This window comes from Ceratotherium simum, chromosome 19, assembly GCF_057802395.1.
Source record: "Ceratotherium simum simum isolate JZ-2026a chromosome 19, ASM5780239v1, whole genome shotgun sequence".
Lineage (NCBI taxonomy): Eukaryota > Metazoa > Chordata > Mammalia > Perissodactyla > Rhinocerotidae > Ceratotherium > Ceratotherium simum.
In genome coordinates this window covers 8,807,234-8,826,754 of record NC_141918.1, presented here as the reverse complement: position 1 = coordinate 8,826,754, position 19,521 = coordinate 8,807,234, and the positions used below count along the sequence as shown (strand labels likewise).

Here is a 19,521-nt window from a genome sequence, read left to right as displayed (position 1 = left end):
TGGTACAGCCTGTGAGCTAAGAATGGATGTCACGTTTTTTTTTTATGAGGAAGATTAGCCCCGAACTAACATCCGTTGCCAATCCTCCTCTTTTTTGCTGAGGAAGATTGGCCCTGGCCTAACATCCGTGCCCATCTTCCTCTCCTTTATATGGGATTCCACCACAGCATGGCTCGACAAGTGGTGCATCAGCATGCGCCTGGGATCTGGGCCTGCGAACCCTGGGCCGCCGCCGAAGCGGAGCACGTGCACTTAACCGCTGCGCCACAGGGCCGGCCCCATGGGTGTCACGTTTTAAAGAGTTGTTTTAAAAAAAACAAAAACAAGTAGAATATGCAACAGAGACCATCTATGGCGTGCAAAACCTGAAATATTTACCATCTGGCCTTTTGTGTGTGTGTGTGTGTGTGTGTGTGTGTGAGAGGAAGATCAGCCCTGCGCTAACACCCATGCCAATTCTCCTCTTTTTGCTGAGGAAGACCGGCCCTGAGCTAATGTCTATTGCCAATACTCCTCCTTTTTTTCTCTTTTTCTCCCCAAAGCCCCAGTAGATAGTTGTATGTCATAGCTGCACATCCTTCTAGTTGCTGTATGTGGGACGCAGCCTCAGCATGGCCGGAGAAGCGGTTCCTTGGTGTGCGCCCGGGATCCGAACCGGGCCGCCAGTAGCGGAGCGCGCGCACTTAACCGCTAAGCCGTGGGGCCGGCCATCTGGCCTTTTATCTAAAACATTTTCTGACCTCTGCTGTAGAGGATTATTATTTGTTAAACATCATTTCTTAAAACTAGGCTTTTGACTCAAGCGTTTGAGGCTGTCTTCCCTGGAAAACACTCAGGTTCTGATATTCTGTATTGCCAATTAAGTGCAGATCTATATGCTTTGAAAAGGAACTAGCCAGAAAGTAGTTGTAAGATTTTCTATGGCAAATTAAGGGGCCTAACCAAGATTCACACCTGGACACATGGTGTGACCTCTGTACTTAGATGACACTCAAGTAGATGGCTCGCCTCTGCACTTAGGTGACACTGAGTGGATGGCCTGCCCCTGCTGTCTGCACTTAAGAGGGAGTCGGGGAGCTTTGCACCTCTGTTAATTGCTAAGCATATTTCAGCTTCATATGAGGATCATTTCTATATGTCTTCGTCCCTTTCTGTAGTCTTGGTGCTTGGTGGACAGGGACTGTGTTGTACTCTCTGTTGTCTACACTGAGTGATTTGTGTTTGTAGTGAATTGGATTAGTAAGTTCTTTCATGCCTGGTATTCATACATCACCAGATTGTTCTCTTCATTAAATTTTTTTTTTTCTTTTTGCTGAGAAAGACTCACCCTGAGCTAACATCCATGCGAATCTTCTTCTACTTGGTATCTGGATCGCCACCACAGCATGGCTGATGAGTAAATGGTGTAGGTCCGTGCCCAGGATCCAAACCTGTGAACCCCGGGCTGCTGAAGAGGAGCATGCTGAACTTAACCACTAGGCCACGTGGCTGGCCCCGTTAAATTTTTTTTTTTTTTTGATGTGAAATTATTTTTTAGTGTTCATACCCTTTGGTTGATACATAAATAATACAAATGAAATGGTAAACAGCACTAAGGGTACAATTATCAAATAAGTAGAAATGTAGATTCACAACAGTACAAAGTTCCCAGTTGTTATCATATCAGGGAAGCAGCTATTTATGTAAAACTCCATAAGTTTTTTTTTTTTTGGTCTTATTTGAATTTTGCTGTAGTTGAATTATTTTTAATTTTTTTTTTATTCTAAAGTCAACAAGAAAGTTTTTTCTCCTGTACCTTTTGTTTCACGTAATCCTGGTCTCCTTATCAAAATCCTGTATGTCAAATAACACTACTTTAATTTACCGTAAGTAAAATAAAACATCATTGGAATGCTGGTCTCAGAAGCAAGGATAGTTCACTCACTCATCCATTCATTGTTTAAATAACATTTACTTAGTGCCTGACCTGTGATAGTCCCTGCACCCCACCATGTCTTCCATGGTCCCTGTGTTTATCATGAATGAATACAATGTAGTTTTAATACTCTTGATCATTCCTGTCTACTTGCCTTTCTCCTACTTGGAGGGGAGTAGCACAGAGAAAATATCTTGCTAATTGTTGTATTCCCAATACCTGGCACATGATAGAACTCAGAAAAGATGTGTTGAGTGAGTGAATGAGTGAGTGAATGAATGTACAAACCATATAGTGTCAAGGGATGCAAAGATGAAATAAGCTACTGTCTTACACAGCCTTGTTGAATTCTCTTACCAAAAATAATTTGAAGAACAAGTGCATGATATACGACAGACCAGCAATTAGATTGTGCTGGTTTGAGGAAGCGGAAGTTGGGGAGACTGGTGGGAAGACAGTGGGCATGAGGAAATGGAATGGCAGTCTGTGCGAGCAGAATGGCTCTGGGAGCAACCCCAGGAAGGTCCAGGCTGGAGCAGATGGAGGAAGCATTAGGACAGAGGAGAGAGTTGGGACTCAGGATCATTAGCAATGGAAGAAAGTGCCCATTTAAAAATGCATCATTACCATAATACAAAGAATAAAAAATATGTCCCAGAACTTTCATGTTACAGTGACAGGAAAAGTAGTCTCTGATCCCATCTAAGTCTAGTCTAGATGGGTTTCCTTTAGATCGGTTCACTGCCGTTTTTCTGGGACAGTGACTTTAGGGCCCTTATTGAAGAGAAACAGAGAGATCCTTGGCCATTTTTGTTTCTTTCATCATGTGGTTTTCATCAATGACAAATAATTTTTTTGTGTTTTGTTTTCAATTACCAGAGAGCCAGAAGAAGGAGGTATGCCCATGGATATTTCTGTAACGCCAGCCTCACTCCAGGTGAAAACGCCTGCAGGCTGCACCGAGCTCCGGCTTCCAGCAGAGGTCAGGCTTGTGCCTTCCTCATGCCGTGGGCTGCGCTACGTGGCTGGAGACGGGCTGCACCTGCGGCTGCAGGCACAGGCCCAGTTCAGCCCAAGTGAGTAACACTAGCAATCCTGGTTCTGCATTACTTTCTCTTGTAAATCAAAGGTGATTTTCCCTTTGAAAAGTTGAACTTTTCCCAGGTGAAAATAACTGCTCAGGAGCGGCATGACAAGAGCTGGGGGTCGAGAAGATGTAAGTTCCTTGCCAGATCTGCCAGTTATTAGCTGTGTGCAGTGGACCATGTCCCTTAATCTTTCTGAGGCTTTGTTTCTTTGGGGGTTTGTTTGGCGGTTTTTTTCCCCCTAATAGACTTTATTTTTTAGAGCAGTTTTAGGCTCACAGCAGAATTGAGAGCAAGGTACAAAGATTTCCCATATACCCCCTGCTTTGTTTCTATAATTGTAAAATTACCTGGCTCACAGAGTTGATGTGAAGATCACATCAAATGGCAATTGTGCGAGATCTGGTTGATTTTAAAGCATTACCTAGAAATTCATTCATTCAACAAACATTCCCTTATACTATGTGCTAGGCATTTGTCTAGGTGCTAGGGACACAGAAGTGAACAAGCTAGGAAGGTCTCTGCCCTCATGGAGCTTACATTCTAATAGTTGGGAACAGATAATGAACAAATAAGCTTCTTGGGTACAGAGAAAAGTGCTCTGGGCAAAGTAAAGCAGAATAATGGGAGAGGGAGTGACTAGGGTCATTGGGTAAAGGGCGAGCAGGGAAGGCCACTCTGAGGAGGTGATATTTGACCAGAGAACTGAGTCATGGAAATGATCCCATCCATGTAGAGACATTTCCAAATAGAGAGAACAGTACATATAACGGTTCTGAAATTGAGTTGGATGCATAATTTGATTTAGATTGTTGTTATGCTTGTTTTATTTACAAGATTTTGTTATTGGCACATTGATTCAGTAATATGGTAGAAATGTTTCTCAGAATAATTTCTTGAATAAAATTATTGGTTCATTGCATGTCTTGCCATGTAAATAATATGCTTTGGAGGATTAAAAATGATGTAAAAAGAGGAAAGAGAGGCTGTAACAGACTGACGTGGTGCTCAGTATCAGAGAAGGATGATACCTCTTCCAGCTGCATCCCGAGACTTCACTGCTGCCTCATCTCTACTAAGCCTTTTGTCTGAGCTGCATGGAGCCTAGAGGTGGGGTCTGCAGGATTGTTTTGAAGAAGCATTTAGGAGATGTGGAGCGGTCCCCTGAGTCTTTATCCTGGCTTTTGAAAGGAAAGAGAAGATAGAGGGAGTTTTGCTCCTTTTTTTCTGGAGAGTAATTTTTGCTCAAGTCGTGGACTAGTGAATATCTAGTCTGAGTGGGGCAGAGTTGGCTTTAGGAACAAGGGGTAGGGAAAAGAAATATCATGGAGCTTAAGTGGCATAGGATAAACGCTAAGAATGACTGTTGGAATAACCATGGAAAGAAGAATGGGGTGGCCAAGTTGGGAAATAGACTAACAGCCTTCCTGAGGGTACCTGATAACGAGCAGAGGAAGAGTTGTTTCAGGGAAGAAGCCCTGGGAGTCTGCTCTTGTGAAGTCATCACCTTCTCTTTTGAATGATGAATAGTAACCACAGCGGGAGTTTTATGTCCTGTCTGCAAACTGGGGAAAAGCAGGTCTGAAAGCCACAGTGGGGTGTTTTTAGATCTTCTGCTAGTTTTCTGGAACTGTGATTTTAGGTCCCATACTGAGAAGGCATGGAGACCTTCCAGAGGCAGAATTGGTTTGTCACCTATGCATTCTCTGTAACAGTTAATATACAAATAACAAAATTTGAACTATTTAAAAAAATTTAAATCAGCAAACCACAGTTTTACCTGAAGGTCAAAATAAATTGGCTGCTTGTGTTGGTTTGCATATTGTTTGCATTCATTGGTCTCCTGTTTCTTTACATTTTTAAAACATATTTTACTCAAATATCTGAAAAGGAAAACTTTCAAAGACCTGTTCTCTAGTGCGTGAAAGGGTATGCAAAATAGATTCCTCAGTACTTAATTGCCTTAGTGCTTTCCGCATAATAGGTGGTGAATAAATATTTGCTGAATGGATAGATATCAGATAGATGCATACTGATGTCAACTTGAATCCAAATGTATTGTAGGAAGTGAGTTTTGAAATTTTTAGTGTTGATTTGTGTTTCAGGGTTTTTAAAAAGTTGACTTTTCAACTATAAGAATGTTCTTTTAAGGGCTATAGTAAACATATTTTTACACTGTTTTGAAGGTAACATGGGTCAAATCATGACCCTTGCCATGGAACTGGCTACAGTAAAATCTGATATAGCACCAGCATTAGATTCATCCCCAGGTGGCAGTGCTCTCCCAGGATGTTGCTGTATCACAAAGTTCTGACTTGAACTTGAGCCAGAGGGTCATGCTGGGTGACCAGCAGAGGGCAGTGTTTCACTGAAAATTTGCTGATTGATTCTGAAAAGAATATTTTGGATGTCTTACCCGGGTCTACTTATTATCTGTTCAAAATTAAAAAATCCTATTTATTTCACCTTAGTACTATAGGGATTGGTGGGCACTCTTAGAAATTAAATGGAAAATTTTTAATTGCCAAGGCTTCAACTTTCTAGCACCAGTTTTTTTAATCTTAAAATACATACAAAGTAACATAAACCAAATATCAAATTGCTTGATTCTAATGGATATGAACTCATTTCTTCAGTTTTTTTTTTTTTTTTGGTGAGGAAGATTGTCCCTGAGCTAACATCCGTTACCAGTCTTCCTCTTTTTGCTTGAGGAAGATTGTCCCTGAGCTAACATCTGCACCAATCTTCCTCTATTTTGTATGTGGGATGCTGCCACAGCATGGTCTGATGAGCGGTGTATAGGTCTGCGTCTGGGATCGAACCTGCGCACTCCGGGCCGCCAAAGCAGAACACGAACCTAACCGCTAGGCCACCGGGCTGGCGCCTAGATTTTTTTAAATAGACAAATATTTTAGTTATTTTTTTTAAGTGAAAGTTTCCTTTCTTTACTAAGGGAATATACTGCTTTATACTGCTGTTTCACATAATGTGGAAAATATATGTTTTCCCACAGCTTTAGTCAGAAGTTGAGTTTTGCTCTTGGAAGACCGAACTCTTCTTAGGAGCCATTCCATTCCCAGGGACCTGCCCAATAAAGACCGGTTTCAAGATTCGTTTTGCCTGTACATACTGGTAATATACTAGAGTAGACATAAACCTTGTTTAAATCAAATTAAACTTAATTTAAGGGCTCTATTTACTAGTAATCACACTGATGAAAAACTGTACCTAAGACATAGCAGAGGAAAGCTGACGATAGTGAAGCTCTGTGTAATTAGCTCGATGTGAAGGAAATAGCTCCTTTTCTCTCATCCTTAATGTTGATATTTACGGGGTGAGAGAAATAACTCAGCCGTATGTTACATGGATAATCTAGGGCAACACCTAGCTCTGAAACACTTAGCAAAATCTGTTGATTTTGAAAACACTTCACAATATTTGCTTCTGCGTGAGTCATCAGTTAGTACTAATTAAATGTGTACTTCTGGGTAGATCATAAACAGTGTTTATTGATGATAATTTATTGTGGCTCTTAAACTTTTTAAGTACATTAATATATTTGTGCACAATGTTTGCTATTTGTCCCTAAGATTTGCTATTTCATCGATTTCTTTTAGAACTGATTTCGATGTTTAATCAAAGCTCACAAGCCCAAGAATGTTGCACATTTTATTGCCAGTCCTGCGGTGAAGTCATAATAAGGGACAGGTAAGGAATGTATTTAACACTGATTAATTCTGTGCCTGGTAATAGTTTTCCCTTTTTCTATGAGAATTTTTGAAGTAATTGCCGTGGGAGCAGTATATGGCCTTAAAATGAGAGCCAGCTTAATGTCACTTTGAACAAAATCAACCACAAAACTCTCCAGCAATCACAGAGCAGTTAGGTGTTCTCAAGGTGACAAAGGGGGACAATAGGATGCTGGCTTTGAGGGAGGAAGGGTTATCTCGGTGGAAGAGCCTCCCTGCTGAAAAGAGACGTGGGGTCCATCGCGTTTTATCCATCACGTTGGTGAATGAGGTTTTCCACATTAAATGAATTTCCTAAATAACTGAAGCTTTTGCAGCCCAACTTTTTATTTCAACTATTTCTATTAGTGCCTTTCTAAAATTCATTTCCTATTTCCCTGCTTATTAAAACAGAGCATATACAGCCCAAATTAACCTTTTCTCGATGATTAGGTTAATCTTGTAGCTGATTTTCTTGTGCTGCACTGTGATTACCCTGTTGAGATGGGAAGGGCACTTGGCTGTACTCTTTGTATTCCCCAGTTGTCTCTTTAATTATTTTTTCCATCTTCTCCCTTCTCCTGTCAGCCTCCTTGTTTCCTGGGCACAAACTCTTCCCCCTGAATTTTCAGCTTCTAATCACTCATAGGCTGAAAAGACAGATCGAAGCCTTATCACTGTTAACAGTGTTTTAAAAAAGAATTTAGAGTTCTCTGTTAGATGCATTTCCTCTGAGACAAGTGTCTGAGCCTTATATGTGAATGGATCCTTCTTCATGTCTGAAACCTGCTCCTCTTCAAGTTCCTTGTCTCAATGAGTGCCAAACCTCTACCTGCATCCTCAAGGTGGAATCCTGGTGTTGTCACCTTGAGTTCTTCCCTGTCCCTGCGTATGTAGTCAGTCACCTGGTACTTTTACTACTTCCTTCTCCACATTTCTTGCATAAGGCCACTTTCCTCCACCCCCAGTGCCACTATCTCAGTCAAGGCCACTGTCTTATCACCTAATAGCACTTGTCACCAGCTCCTCATCTGCTTAGCCTTCCTCTAGGTTCACCCCCATCTGATCGTTTCTACACTACTGAGTGAGTGTTCCCAAAGGCAGCTGACTCCCCTGTTCAAACCATTCCCTGGCCTCTCATTTCTTTCAAGGTAAATTCCATAAGACCTTAGCGTGCCACGCTAGTTCCTTTATGAGTCTGCCTCTGTTTGCCTCTGCACCCTCATGGTTTAGCCCTCCTTCCCCAATCTCCTTCCTTCCCCTCAAAACAGCACACCATTATTTACACACATTCTGTGCTCATCTCTAGTGATCAGCCTGCAGTCCCATGATCTCTCCATGCTTTTCTCCACCCTAGGGCTTAATGAAAGCTACCCTCTCCCCTGGGATGCACCCCACACCCCTATCTTCCTCTAGTTGGCTCCTACCTAAATTCTGCTGACAGGACATCTACTGCTGGGAGCCTTCCATGAACCCTGGATTGGTTTCCCTGCTCCTCTAAGGTTTATTTCCCTGTTTTCCTGATTAAACTGCAGGCTCTGGGGACGAGGATAATCTTATTGCCCCCTGTATCCCTTATCCTCACTCATATTTAGAGTGCAGTATAATGTAGTGGCTATTATTATAGATTCAGAAGCCAGACTGTCTGGGTTTGCATCCACCATTTACTAGCTGTGACCCTGGGCAAGTTACTCAACCACTCTGTGCCTCAATGTCCTTATTATAAAAATATAGTAGGAGCTACCTCATAGAATTGTTGGGAGGATCAAATGAGTTTGTGTTTATAACAGTGCCTGGCACATGTTAAGCATTCAGTATGTGATAGCTCCCGCTGTGATTATTCTTATCATCATCATCATCCCCAGCATCAGGCACAGTGCCTGGTGAATAGTCCACTCTCAATAAATACTTGCTGGGTTGAATTGAATAAACATTAGGGTGCTTTCTTTGGCCTTCCACCAGCCTCTCTTGCTTGCTTTCTGATTCCTGGCAGTGTCCCAGGTAGATGAGATCGTGGAAACATACCCTAGTATAAGTGAGGGGTTGTGAACAGAGCATCCTCTAAATGATTATCTTGGGTAAGAAATGAGGTGACTCTAAGTCTGCAGAGGAGAGGAGACGTGCTTGCTCAGATTACCTAAGGGGCGAAGTTGCAGCACTCTGTGACAGGCCCACTTTACACTGTAGTTTGACCAAAAAAGTTTACCTTCTCTCAGTCTGTTTCAGCCTTTGGTTTAATTCTCACATGAAGTTTCTGAAACATGCATGCTCGTACAATGAGGTGACGTAGAAGTTACAGTAGGAACGGGTTAAATTCAGTGGAACAGTGTTTCCTGGTGCTGCTTACAGCAAAGGATATACTCCTTCATTATCGGCTGATATTTCTGTTCAATGGAAAAGGATGAGGCATATGAAAAACTGTTACCTGCAGTCCCCATTTTTCCTATTCAGGAAGTGTATCTTCTGTTTTATGTCAGTCCTTTTTACGATCCTGGAATTGAGAACTAGAAGGGCTTAGAGGCTAACACTGAAGGACAGTGTCCACTCTCCGCAATCCTGACCATCAGGAGGCCGTGGAGTGTAGAGGCCAGGGTGGGAGGATGGGACCCGGGTTTGAGCTGCAGCCTCACCACTCAGTAGCTGGGGACCCTTGTCCATACCACCTCAGCTGCTTCTTAAATAGACACAATAAGGCCTGTTTTCCAAACTTGTCAAGAGAGTTAAAGGCTGTAACATATATAATAGGAAATGCTCAACAAGCTCTTTTTAATTGGTTTTATGTACTCCTTCCACTTCCTTTTCCATAATTAGTCTTATTAGCAAACTAGCAAATTATCTAGTTTAGTGTTTCAAACCTTTTTGATTCAAGACTCTGTATTTTAGGTGTGCCAGGGAAATGCCCTACCGTTCTCTCTTTTTCTTTCTGAAAAGATAAACGGTGGACTTGACTTAGTCCTTGCCTCACTTATACAAGGCTTACCTGAAAGCCTTTTCCTGTCACACCTGCGTGTCTGGCCTGTGCCTGCTCTTGAACGATGCAAAGAAATACTTATTAGGTCATTCAAGGCTTTGCTTACATTTCACTCTTAGGCAGTGTGCCCTAGCACAGTTTTATGGAAAAACAAGCATCCTCCACTATCTGCTCAGGGATTTCATGTTGACTGTTAGTGTGAAACCCAGTGGTCTTCTCAGTTCTCCCTCAGTTATCTGTTTTATGTGGGTAGTAATCACATCTTCTGTGCTTGTTAAATAGAAACAAAACCAAAGGTATTTCAAAAGAGGCTTGTATGTGCTATAATCAAAATCCACTAATTGTAAACATCTTTTCCAGGAGAGCGTCTTGGAATATGTTGATTTATCTGTACTGGGAGCTCCTCTGATAGGAGCACTGGGGCAGAGTTAAGATCTGCTTACCAGCCTGCCTTATTTTCTGGGAATAAGTCACTATAATTCTCTAGGCCTCAGTTTTCTCATCTGTAAAATGAGGAGATTGCATCAGGTAAAACTAAAAGAATCCTACTGGCATGAAAATTCTGTGATTAGTGAACCTCATAAAGTTGTTCCTTGGGTTCTGTGATTCATGATTATTTGGATAGTACAGAGCTAATCTTTGTTAGTTTTCTTTTTTAAATGAAAAAGATTCTTGTCAAACAAGTTATAGAAGTAAGGTACAGAGGACTGTTTTATTTATTAAGACTCATTAATGGCTTTTAATACTTATTAGCACCAGGGCACATGAAATCTGCTAATTACAGCAGTCTTTTTTCTTAATTTAGGATCACATGTTCTTAGCCATTTGTTTTGGTTATTTGAAAATAAATAATGAGTTGGTTCTTTACAATAAAATTCTCCAATTTATGTTTTTACCAGTTCCACAGAATTTTTCTATAAAAATTATCTGAACATATACAATTTTTGATTATACTCTTGTTGAGACTAGCAGGCCTCGATATCAAGCAACAATAATAACAATATTTACTTCTTTGTGAATAGTCTCAGAAACAGCTAAATGGTCATTGTGTTTAGAATTTATGTCTTCTAGAAATAAATTCACGTCAGACTTGAATTACATCAGTTGGACGAACAGACTTTCAAACATAGCCTTTGGATTTTCGGTGCATTTGAGAGGTCTCCTGAGGTCTCTGGACAGGGCCCTGTTCCACTTGCACCAGCAGAGCTAGGTGTCAGCTCAGCCGCTCATGAGGTCATTGAAACTCGAGAAGGACACAGCCGAATGGACTTTATGGGAACATAGGAGATGTCAGAATATCCAACCAGTTGATTGGTCCACTTGACAGACCAGCTATAATTGTAGTCTGAAAATAACTATTCTTATGAATAGTGACTTTTCTATTAAAAAGAACAAAGAGATGAAAAAAAAAGTACAGGCACTACCTGGATTATTGGTGACATTATACAAACTTTTGGAATAAAATGGTTGTACTTTTATGATTCTACTCTTACTATGTGCACAATGGTAATAAAGTGCAAAGCTAGTTTCTTAGGATTTATAGCCTACTGGTTGGATAATGCCAGTTGAATTTATCTAAATTCTAGCAGCCATATTTTGAGGTTTAGATATTTAATGTGATTCTTAAAATTCTTAATATCCACTTGGTTCTAATCCAATCTGTACAAGCTCTGTGTTATTACCATTGTTATCATCACTGATTAATGGTTGATTTTAAAGTTAAAGGTCATTTCATTTTCTTTTCTATGTTTAAGCTTTAAATAAACATCATCAATCCATCCCATTTATTAAAATTGTGTATTTCAAGTTATTTTTCCCCAGAGCTTATGCTTAAGATGTATTAACACTAGCCTGCAAATCTTCGTTTATTATAAACACGTGTTGGTGTTATAGAGTCTTAAGCTGAGAGAAAGTTGAAGAAATCATTTCACTCTTCTTCTGAACTTCGGCAGGTTTTTACCTAAAAACTACCTTGAAAAAAATGGTATCTATTTTATTTTGAAAGTTCTCTTGGGAAGCAGATCATATCAAAGTTTCAAGGTTTTCAATAGATATACTGTCAGTAGAGCTGTGATTAAAATACATCTTTTGTTCTTAAAAGTATTATGTTTTTTCAAAACATCAGAAAAATTTCTTTCTGCTGTAAAAACACTTTTGTCTTTGCAGTGACTTGTGAATTAGGCACTGTCTTGCTCCTGATGTCTTATGTAGATAGTTATGGGATATATTATAACCTTTATTCACTGTGATGGGGTCAAGTTAAGTTTGAAATATATTTTTTGCTGATGTGCATCAAGTCTCCCAGATCTCTGTAAACCTTGGTGCAGTTTCACTCTGTGATCACGGATGAGATGTTGACATTGCTGTCTGTTGCACTGTGTTGAGGATCTGTTTATTGGCACTACATGCAAAATGTCAAGAGACAGAGAATCTCAGTGATGGAGAAGATCTAGGAGCCTATTTAGGCCTGACTCCCACTCTAAACAGGCACTTTTGTTTGCCTTCTTCCTCTTTGCACAATTCAAATCTGCTCTATCACTTCCCTGCTTAAAATTCTATAATGCTTCCCACCTATCTGTAGAACCAGGTTCCTACCCCTTAAGTTGGCATTTAACAACCCACACAGTTTGCCATCATCCCACCTTCTCAGTCTCTTTTACTGACATTCTGCATTGCCAGGGGAGGGACTATATTCCATGGGAAAGAGTTTAGTTTTGGAGCCAGGAAGACTTGGGTTAAGATCCTGGCTTCATTCATCACCTCTGACGCTGTGAACTGATACAGATTATTTAATATATCTGAACCTCCCTTTTCTTCTCTGTAACAGGAGACTGGTAATTCTTATCTCACAGAGTTGTAGTGAGCATTAAATGGAATAAGGTGTGTATAGTGCCCGCCAGAGTTCAACTAAGCATGCAGATTCACAACACGACCACAGGCCACATTTCTTGCCAGCCTCCCAGCAGGGCAGCATCAGGAGGTCCTCTGAGCAGGGGCCCTGCAGCAGTTTAAGCAAGTGACAGCTCACATACCAATCTGGGGACTCTTGTCTCCCCATCTGACATGGTTCCAGGTACAAAGTGCAAGATCCACGTCAGGCAGGTGCAGGAGCCACCCTGAGAAGGAGCCTTGTGCCCTAAGCTGCTAATATCTCTTGTAACAAATCTTTGGCATAGTTCTAGGGTTCCCCAAAAAGGACTGCATTCAGGGAAGTCCAAAGAATGGCATCCTCATCAGGTATTTACAGCTCATTCGTACTTCCTCTGAGTCCAGATGTAGTTTACCAATCAGGGATCATGTTTGCCATAAGTAATGTTGCCTAGCAATATAATTGATGCCTACCATCTACCTGGTTTCCAGGGTAACAGAGCTAGGTGGTTAAACCAAAGGTCAGATTCTCAAGCAGCAAGGGAAAAGGTTTGTTAACCCCTTCATCCCAGTATGCAACAGATCCAACCAGGGGCCTTGCATATGATAGTTATCAAAATAGGCTTGTTCATTCCTTTAACAAATATTTAAGAGCTTACTCCATGAGTCAAGCACTGTGCCAGACAATAGAAATACAGTGGTAAGTTGAACAGAGGTGGTGCCTGTCTTCATATTGTTTCCTCCATCTATGATGCCCTTAATTCCTTTCATTGCCTGGAGAACTCCTATTTATCCTTCAAAAGTCAGCTCAGATGTTACCTCTTCTCTGAAGTCCATGAACCCTCTACCTCCCTACCACTTGGTATATGTTGCCCTGAATTCATGGACTGGTTTTGGGACTCTGTGAATCCCCTAAAGTAATAAGCAAATTTTGTGTGCATGTGGGAATGTATGTTTGAAGAAAGGGGCTAAAGATTTTATCAGATGTTCAAAAGTCTGTGCCGGCCCCTCCAAGAGTTTAGAACCACTACTCTGTTAGAACATGTCTTATATTGTGGTTTTGTTATTTGTTTATAGGTCTATATTTCCTACTAGAACATGTGTACCTAGAGAGAAGGGACTTTGTATTAATATTTTGTGTCAGCAGAATGCCTGATTCATAGTAGACTTTTAGAAAATGTATGTTGAAAGAATCGCTTCTTAATATCCTTAACAGGCTCAGCAGCTTGAATGATGCTAGCGGTGCAATATTTCCTAATTTGAAAGGGAAGGTTCTTCTTTGTATTAAGCTAAAGTTAACCTTTCTTGTTCCTAGCTCTGTCCTTTGGAGTTATCAATTGTCTACCCTCTTCCATATTGTAATTGCCCTTTTATGAGACTCATAGTTGATTGGAGAATCAAAAAAAAAAGAGTTAACATGGGGGAATCATTAGAAAATGATACAGTCACATCTTAAATATTTTCATTTAAAACATGCAAATGTACATTAATTGACTAGTTTTTTTTATGCAACCAATACCTTTTGTTGAATATAAGTCCGCTACTGTATAGCTTTTTTAACTTAAGCCTTCCTAAACTCATCATCTACAGTTTCCAGTTTGGGTTTCTTTAAAGTGAAATGAGAAGTTAGACCCTTGAAGTGATATGATTGCAGAATTCTAGATTTTTACTTTTTCTCCCTTTCCCCAGTGTGCTACAGTTATATCTCCCATGTTTAAATCACCAGTAATTTTTTTTTTTAACAATTGGCTTTTTTCTAGTCTGAACTCTTAGTTTTCAAATGAATAGTCACTCATATTTCCTTGCTTTACATACTATTTAATTAAATTATGTAACTAGAATGACGTGTGTAAGTGGTATAAATAGGGCTGTGATCAAATACAGTTGACCCTTAGGAAGCGCTGGTTCACTGATGGGAGCGGAAGCCTGTGAGTATTCAGGCTGCTTTAAGCATTCACAACAGATGGGCATTAGGAAGACCGTGAGCATGTTTCTATTCTCAGTTTCTCTCGGGGTAAATTATTTTGAAATTTCCTCATTATCCTGCCGTATTTTCTTCTCCCCTTAGACTACTGAACTTCTTAGTGTAGCATAGAGGTAAACCGATTGGCTTTCCTCCTGGTAAAGTCTCGGGTGTTTATTGTTGTCCAGAAAAAAAATGAAACCGTTAAAAAAAAAAAAACTGGTAGCAAATATAAGGGGCTTTTTAATAATAAGGATGTTCTAAGCATAAAAAAAAAGACAGAGTGGTGCTTAATTTCTGTCCTCTTGAATGTGGCCTGGACTTAATGACTCATTTCTTAGGAATGGAGTACACAGAGGGAGAAGTAGGGGCTTTATCAGTAGAGTAACCTAGCAGATACCACCCTCACCAAGTGATCAAGGTTAACATCACCAGTGATAAGTTATGTTGATAGACTATACCCTCTGATACGATGTGATGAGAAGGGCACTTCGCCTCTGTGGTTTTCTTCCCCCAAACCCATAACCGCAGTCTAGTCCTGAGAAAATATCAGACAAACTCAAATTCAGGAATATTCTCTAAAATACCTGACCAGTACTCTTAAAAAATCCCAGGGTCCTGAAAAATAAGAAAAGGCTGAGAAACCATCATAGACCAGAGGAGACTCGGGAAACATGATGACTGCATGCAACAAGTTATCATGCACTGGATCCTGGAGGAGAAAAAAAGGACATTAGGGGAAAAACTACTGAAATCCAGATAAAGTCTACAGTTTTGACAAATATTCATGGTTATATAAGATGCTATTAACATTAGGGAAAGCTGAGTGAAGTGTATATGAGAACTATCGGTACTGTTTTTGTAACTTTTCTGTAAATTTAAAATTATACCAAAGTAAAAAGTTTATTAAAAAATAGTGATGGGAGAAATCACAGAAGAAAGGGTTAGTGATTTAAAACATAAAACATGTAAACCAAATTGAAAGGCAATTACACTGAAAAAATATTTATCACAGATTACAGAGAAAGGACTAATATTCTTAATATAGAATATACTTTTTACAAATTAATAAGAACATGCTAATACCTCACTGGAAAATAGTCATTAATCACGATTCACAGAAGAAACACAGTGGTCAATAAATATGAAAGCCAGTTCAATCTCAGCGGTAATTAAAGAATTGCCAATTAAAGCAGTATTGAAGACATTTTCACCTATTACATGGAAAAATGATAGTATTCAATTCTGAAGAAGGTAAGTGGAAGAATTATAGATTGGTATTGGCTTTTTTGGAAAGCCGTTTGCCAATACCGGTATTGGATTTAAAAATATGCATATCATTTGTGCTTGTAATCTCACACTTATAAGCTTTTTTTCCCTGAGGAAATAATTAGATACGTACACATTATTTTCTAATAGGAATATTCACCACAGGGTTGTTGATAATGAAAAACTCGAAACCTAAATATCTAACAGGGAGGGAATGATCTAAAAAGTTTTGCATATCTATGGAATAGAATGTAGTCATTAAGAATCATGATATATAGAGACAGAGATTGGATTGGTGGTAACCAGAGGGGAGTGGGGGAGGGAGGAGGGCAAAAGGGATAATTAGGCACGTGTGTGGTGATGGATTGTAATTAGTATTCGGGTGGTGAACATGAGAACATGATGTAACCCATGCAGAAATAGAAGTATAATGATGTACACCTGAAATTTATACAATGTTATAAACCAATGTTACTGCAATAAACAAAAAAAAAAGAATCATGATATAACTAAATAAAACAATGAAAGCAACACCTAGTTTGTGTATGTCCTCTGATCCTAGACTTTGTGTGCATGTGTACAACTATGTCTCTTGAAAGGATGGCAAGGAAATATACCATCATGTACAAAGTAGTTCCTTATTCTTGGGTGGTAAAGAAAGGATGATTTTCATTTTCTTTATGCCTCTCTGTGTTTTCAAAACTGTCTATAGTGAGTATATATTACTTTTGTAACCTGGGGGGGAATTAATATTGCAAGCAATGCAGTTAATGAGTTTCTTTCATCTTTCATGCTGATTTAATTAAGAAAATGCTACATTTCCATTTTGTTCTGTAAAAAATAGTTTTTCCTCTTTCCACTAGGAAGCTCCTCAGGGTGCTCCCGTTGCCGAGTGAGAACTGGGGAGCTCTAGTTGGAGAATGGTGTTGTCATCCCGACCCGTTTGCTAATAAGCCACTTCATCCGCAAGAGAATGACTGTTTTATTGGAGACTCTTTCTTCTTGGTGAATTTAAGAAGTGATTTGTGGCAGCCAAGACCTGAACTAGCCTCCACGGAGACACACAGTCTTTCTTCTGAGAACCATTTTAAATTGGTAAAATATCTTTTCAAAATAAATGCTTATGTAGAGGTTGGCTTAGACGCTGGTTTCTCCAATCTTTTTTAATTCAGGGCATGTTACACAGACTGTTGTAAAGACTGAAATCCATTATTTTCAAGTGCCTCTATTCTCCAGCTCTGCTGTATTGGTATAGGAAGAGCATATGGCCTTAAACCAAAACAGCCACGGGGGCTGGAGGAGGAAGGGGAAGAGGACTGCTTCATGCACAGAATTGGAAATGTTACCATTTTACAAACCAAAATGCCCTCCTTTCTTGTTTTTAGGACAGTAGTATTCCATAATCGATGTACATCCTATCCTCATAGTCTGATTTAAATTAAAAGTGTTCTCTTGCTCCAGGATATCTGCTGTACAGTTAGGCCTAGGTATTTTCTTATGTCTACCCATAGTCTAGACTTCTGCTGATGTCATAAAAGCAGATGCCATCAAGGAAATAGAGGAGCCCAAACATGGAAATAAAGCTCGTTCTGCAGGCTCTGAGTTGGTGCTTGACAACGAGAGGTCAGGTGGCTCTCGCTGTAAAAGTTGCTTCAGAGAGAAGGCAATTTCCTCACTGCAGAGAACAAGTGGTTTACCTTATTTTAAAAGGAAATCAATGGCATTGACTTGGCCCTTGTGAGAAATCATCCCCTGATGGCAAGTCAATACAGATGTGATTTAAAAAGTAAAGAAAATCATCGCCAGAGAATCTTCATTTTAACGTGATTATTGGTAGGAACAAAAGCATTGTATGTTAAATTTTATTTAGAACTCATTTAATTTTTGTAATGAGAACTGAGCCACTTCAGGAAATATTCAGCAGTTGGGCAGCTCTTAGGTTGTAATTTAGTTTATAGAACTATTTTCTGTTTTGCAGGAGATTAAGGAAATTCATCAAATATTGAGGTTAAGTTGTCATCAGAATTATTTATGTGCCTTATCTCTCATCATAAACACAAATCCCTTTACCTAAATATGGTTCATTTTCAATTATAGTACTTTAGCCTTCTATATTTTTCAAAGATGAATGGTAAGAATATAAATCTGTTATAATTATATTTAAGATGGTTATATTAAAATTATAGTTTAAATTTATATACTAATGCTTTACTGTTTTATGTGTTTTAAATTTCATTTTTATGATTAAGCTATAAGTTTTTAAAATATTTGGAAGGTGTGAATAGAAGAGAAGTGGAGCAAGATTAAATAAGAGAAACGTATTTCTCTTTTTAGTTCGACTCTACACTCTCTGTGGAAGTATATTCACATTTACGTCTTTATCAGTTACTTGATGCCATTTACAAGAATTTCTCTTAATTGTGAACAGCCATCCTGTGTGTTAAAGGAAGACCCGTCGTATTCAGACGTTAGTTTTTGGTATTGCGAGACTGTGGGAAATCACTATCATGACAAGCTGCCGTTGACGAGACTGTTTTCGAGTCAGCCTGGACGGCACTTTCACTTGAACGGCATATTGCAGCAGTTGAAAGAGCATGCCTGTGACCAAAATAGTCACATAAATTTGGAGGGACTGCTTAAACAGTGCTCTCCAGGCTCCTGTGGGAACGAGGCTGCTCTGTGCTATTGGAAACTTATTTCTCATCTCACCCAGTCTAGCCATCTAGCAGGGTTTTGAAATGTCACATGGCGGGCGACACAGCATCCTAATGGTGTCTCTTGGGACACATTTTTTTGGCGAGACAATATCAAGGGTCCTTAGAAACTGAAACAACACAGGAAAATAAAAGCGAGGACAGGAGGCTAATCCACCTCTCTGAGCAGCAGCACCGTCTCTCAGATATATTGATTTAATTAGTCCACAGCAGTGTCTTTCTTTGATGTTTGCTCTGTAGAGTTCCCCCATTGTTAGGCTGCTTCATTGCACAACTTGCTTTATTATTTCCTTTAAGCAGAGGTCAAGAAAAATGCATTACAAAGCAATTTCTCTTTAAACAAAATCAGAAGCGTTATAATATTTTAATTAAAAATATCTGATTTTAAAAACAGCACAAACAAGCAAACCTAAAGTCCAACACTTATTTCTTTCCTTCAATACCCCCTTAGAGTGTCCAGATGTTATTTGTGCCTCTGTTAATGTGGCAGTCTATAACTTTTGTTTTCAAAAGGAATCTGTTGAAGAGTTTCCTATTCTTGCATCTGTTTTATGTCTTGTGCTATTTCTTGTGTCTAGCAACATCATAAAATATTTGCATCTTATAATAGGGTAATAAAGATGGTGCCTCAACCTTTTATAAGATTCATAATGTTATTCTAGACTTAGAAAGTATGGCCACACTTGTGACTTCATTCTATTTTTTGAAAAACAAATGAAATTGAACTTTGATTATATTACAGCTGGCAAGTGTGACTAACAGCTTTGCCTTTTTTTTCTTTTCTGGGGTACTTAGCAATAATTTATTGCTTTTGGTAATTTGTTTGTTTTGTTAAATCCATAAGGATGTGTTTTTTATTTTCTCAGAACAATGTGTTATTGAACTTTGTAAACATTTACGAATGTAAAAAAGAATAGTATTATGAATTTCAGTATACCAGTCCTGTTGATTCATGAAGTATACTCTCTGTCCCTTTTTCATTTTTTTGCTGAAGTGCTTTAAATCAAA

At 39.3% G+C, this 19,521-nt stretch overlaps 1 protein-coding gene across 2 annotated transcripts in view; it reads left to right on the top strand.

Annotated features, from left to right (window-relative positions):
* UBE3D (ubiquitin protein ligase E3D) overlaps positions 1-19,521 on the top strand; it is a 150,072-nt gene that overhangs the window by 6,345 nt on the left and 124,206 nt on the right. For both annotated transcript variants that reach the window (XM_004422065.3, XM_087443825.1), the window contains exons 2-4: positions 2,795-2,991; positions 6,618-6,708; positions 16,663-16,894. In XM_004422065.3, the coding sequence (XP_004422122.2) occupies positions 2,795-2,991; positions 6,618-6,708; positions 16,663-16,894 (520 nt within the window). The remainder of the gene's footprint in view (positions 1-2,794; positions 2,992-6,617; positions 6,709-16,662; positions 16,895-19,521) is intronic.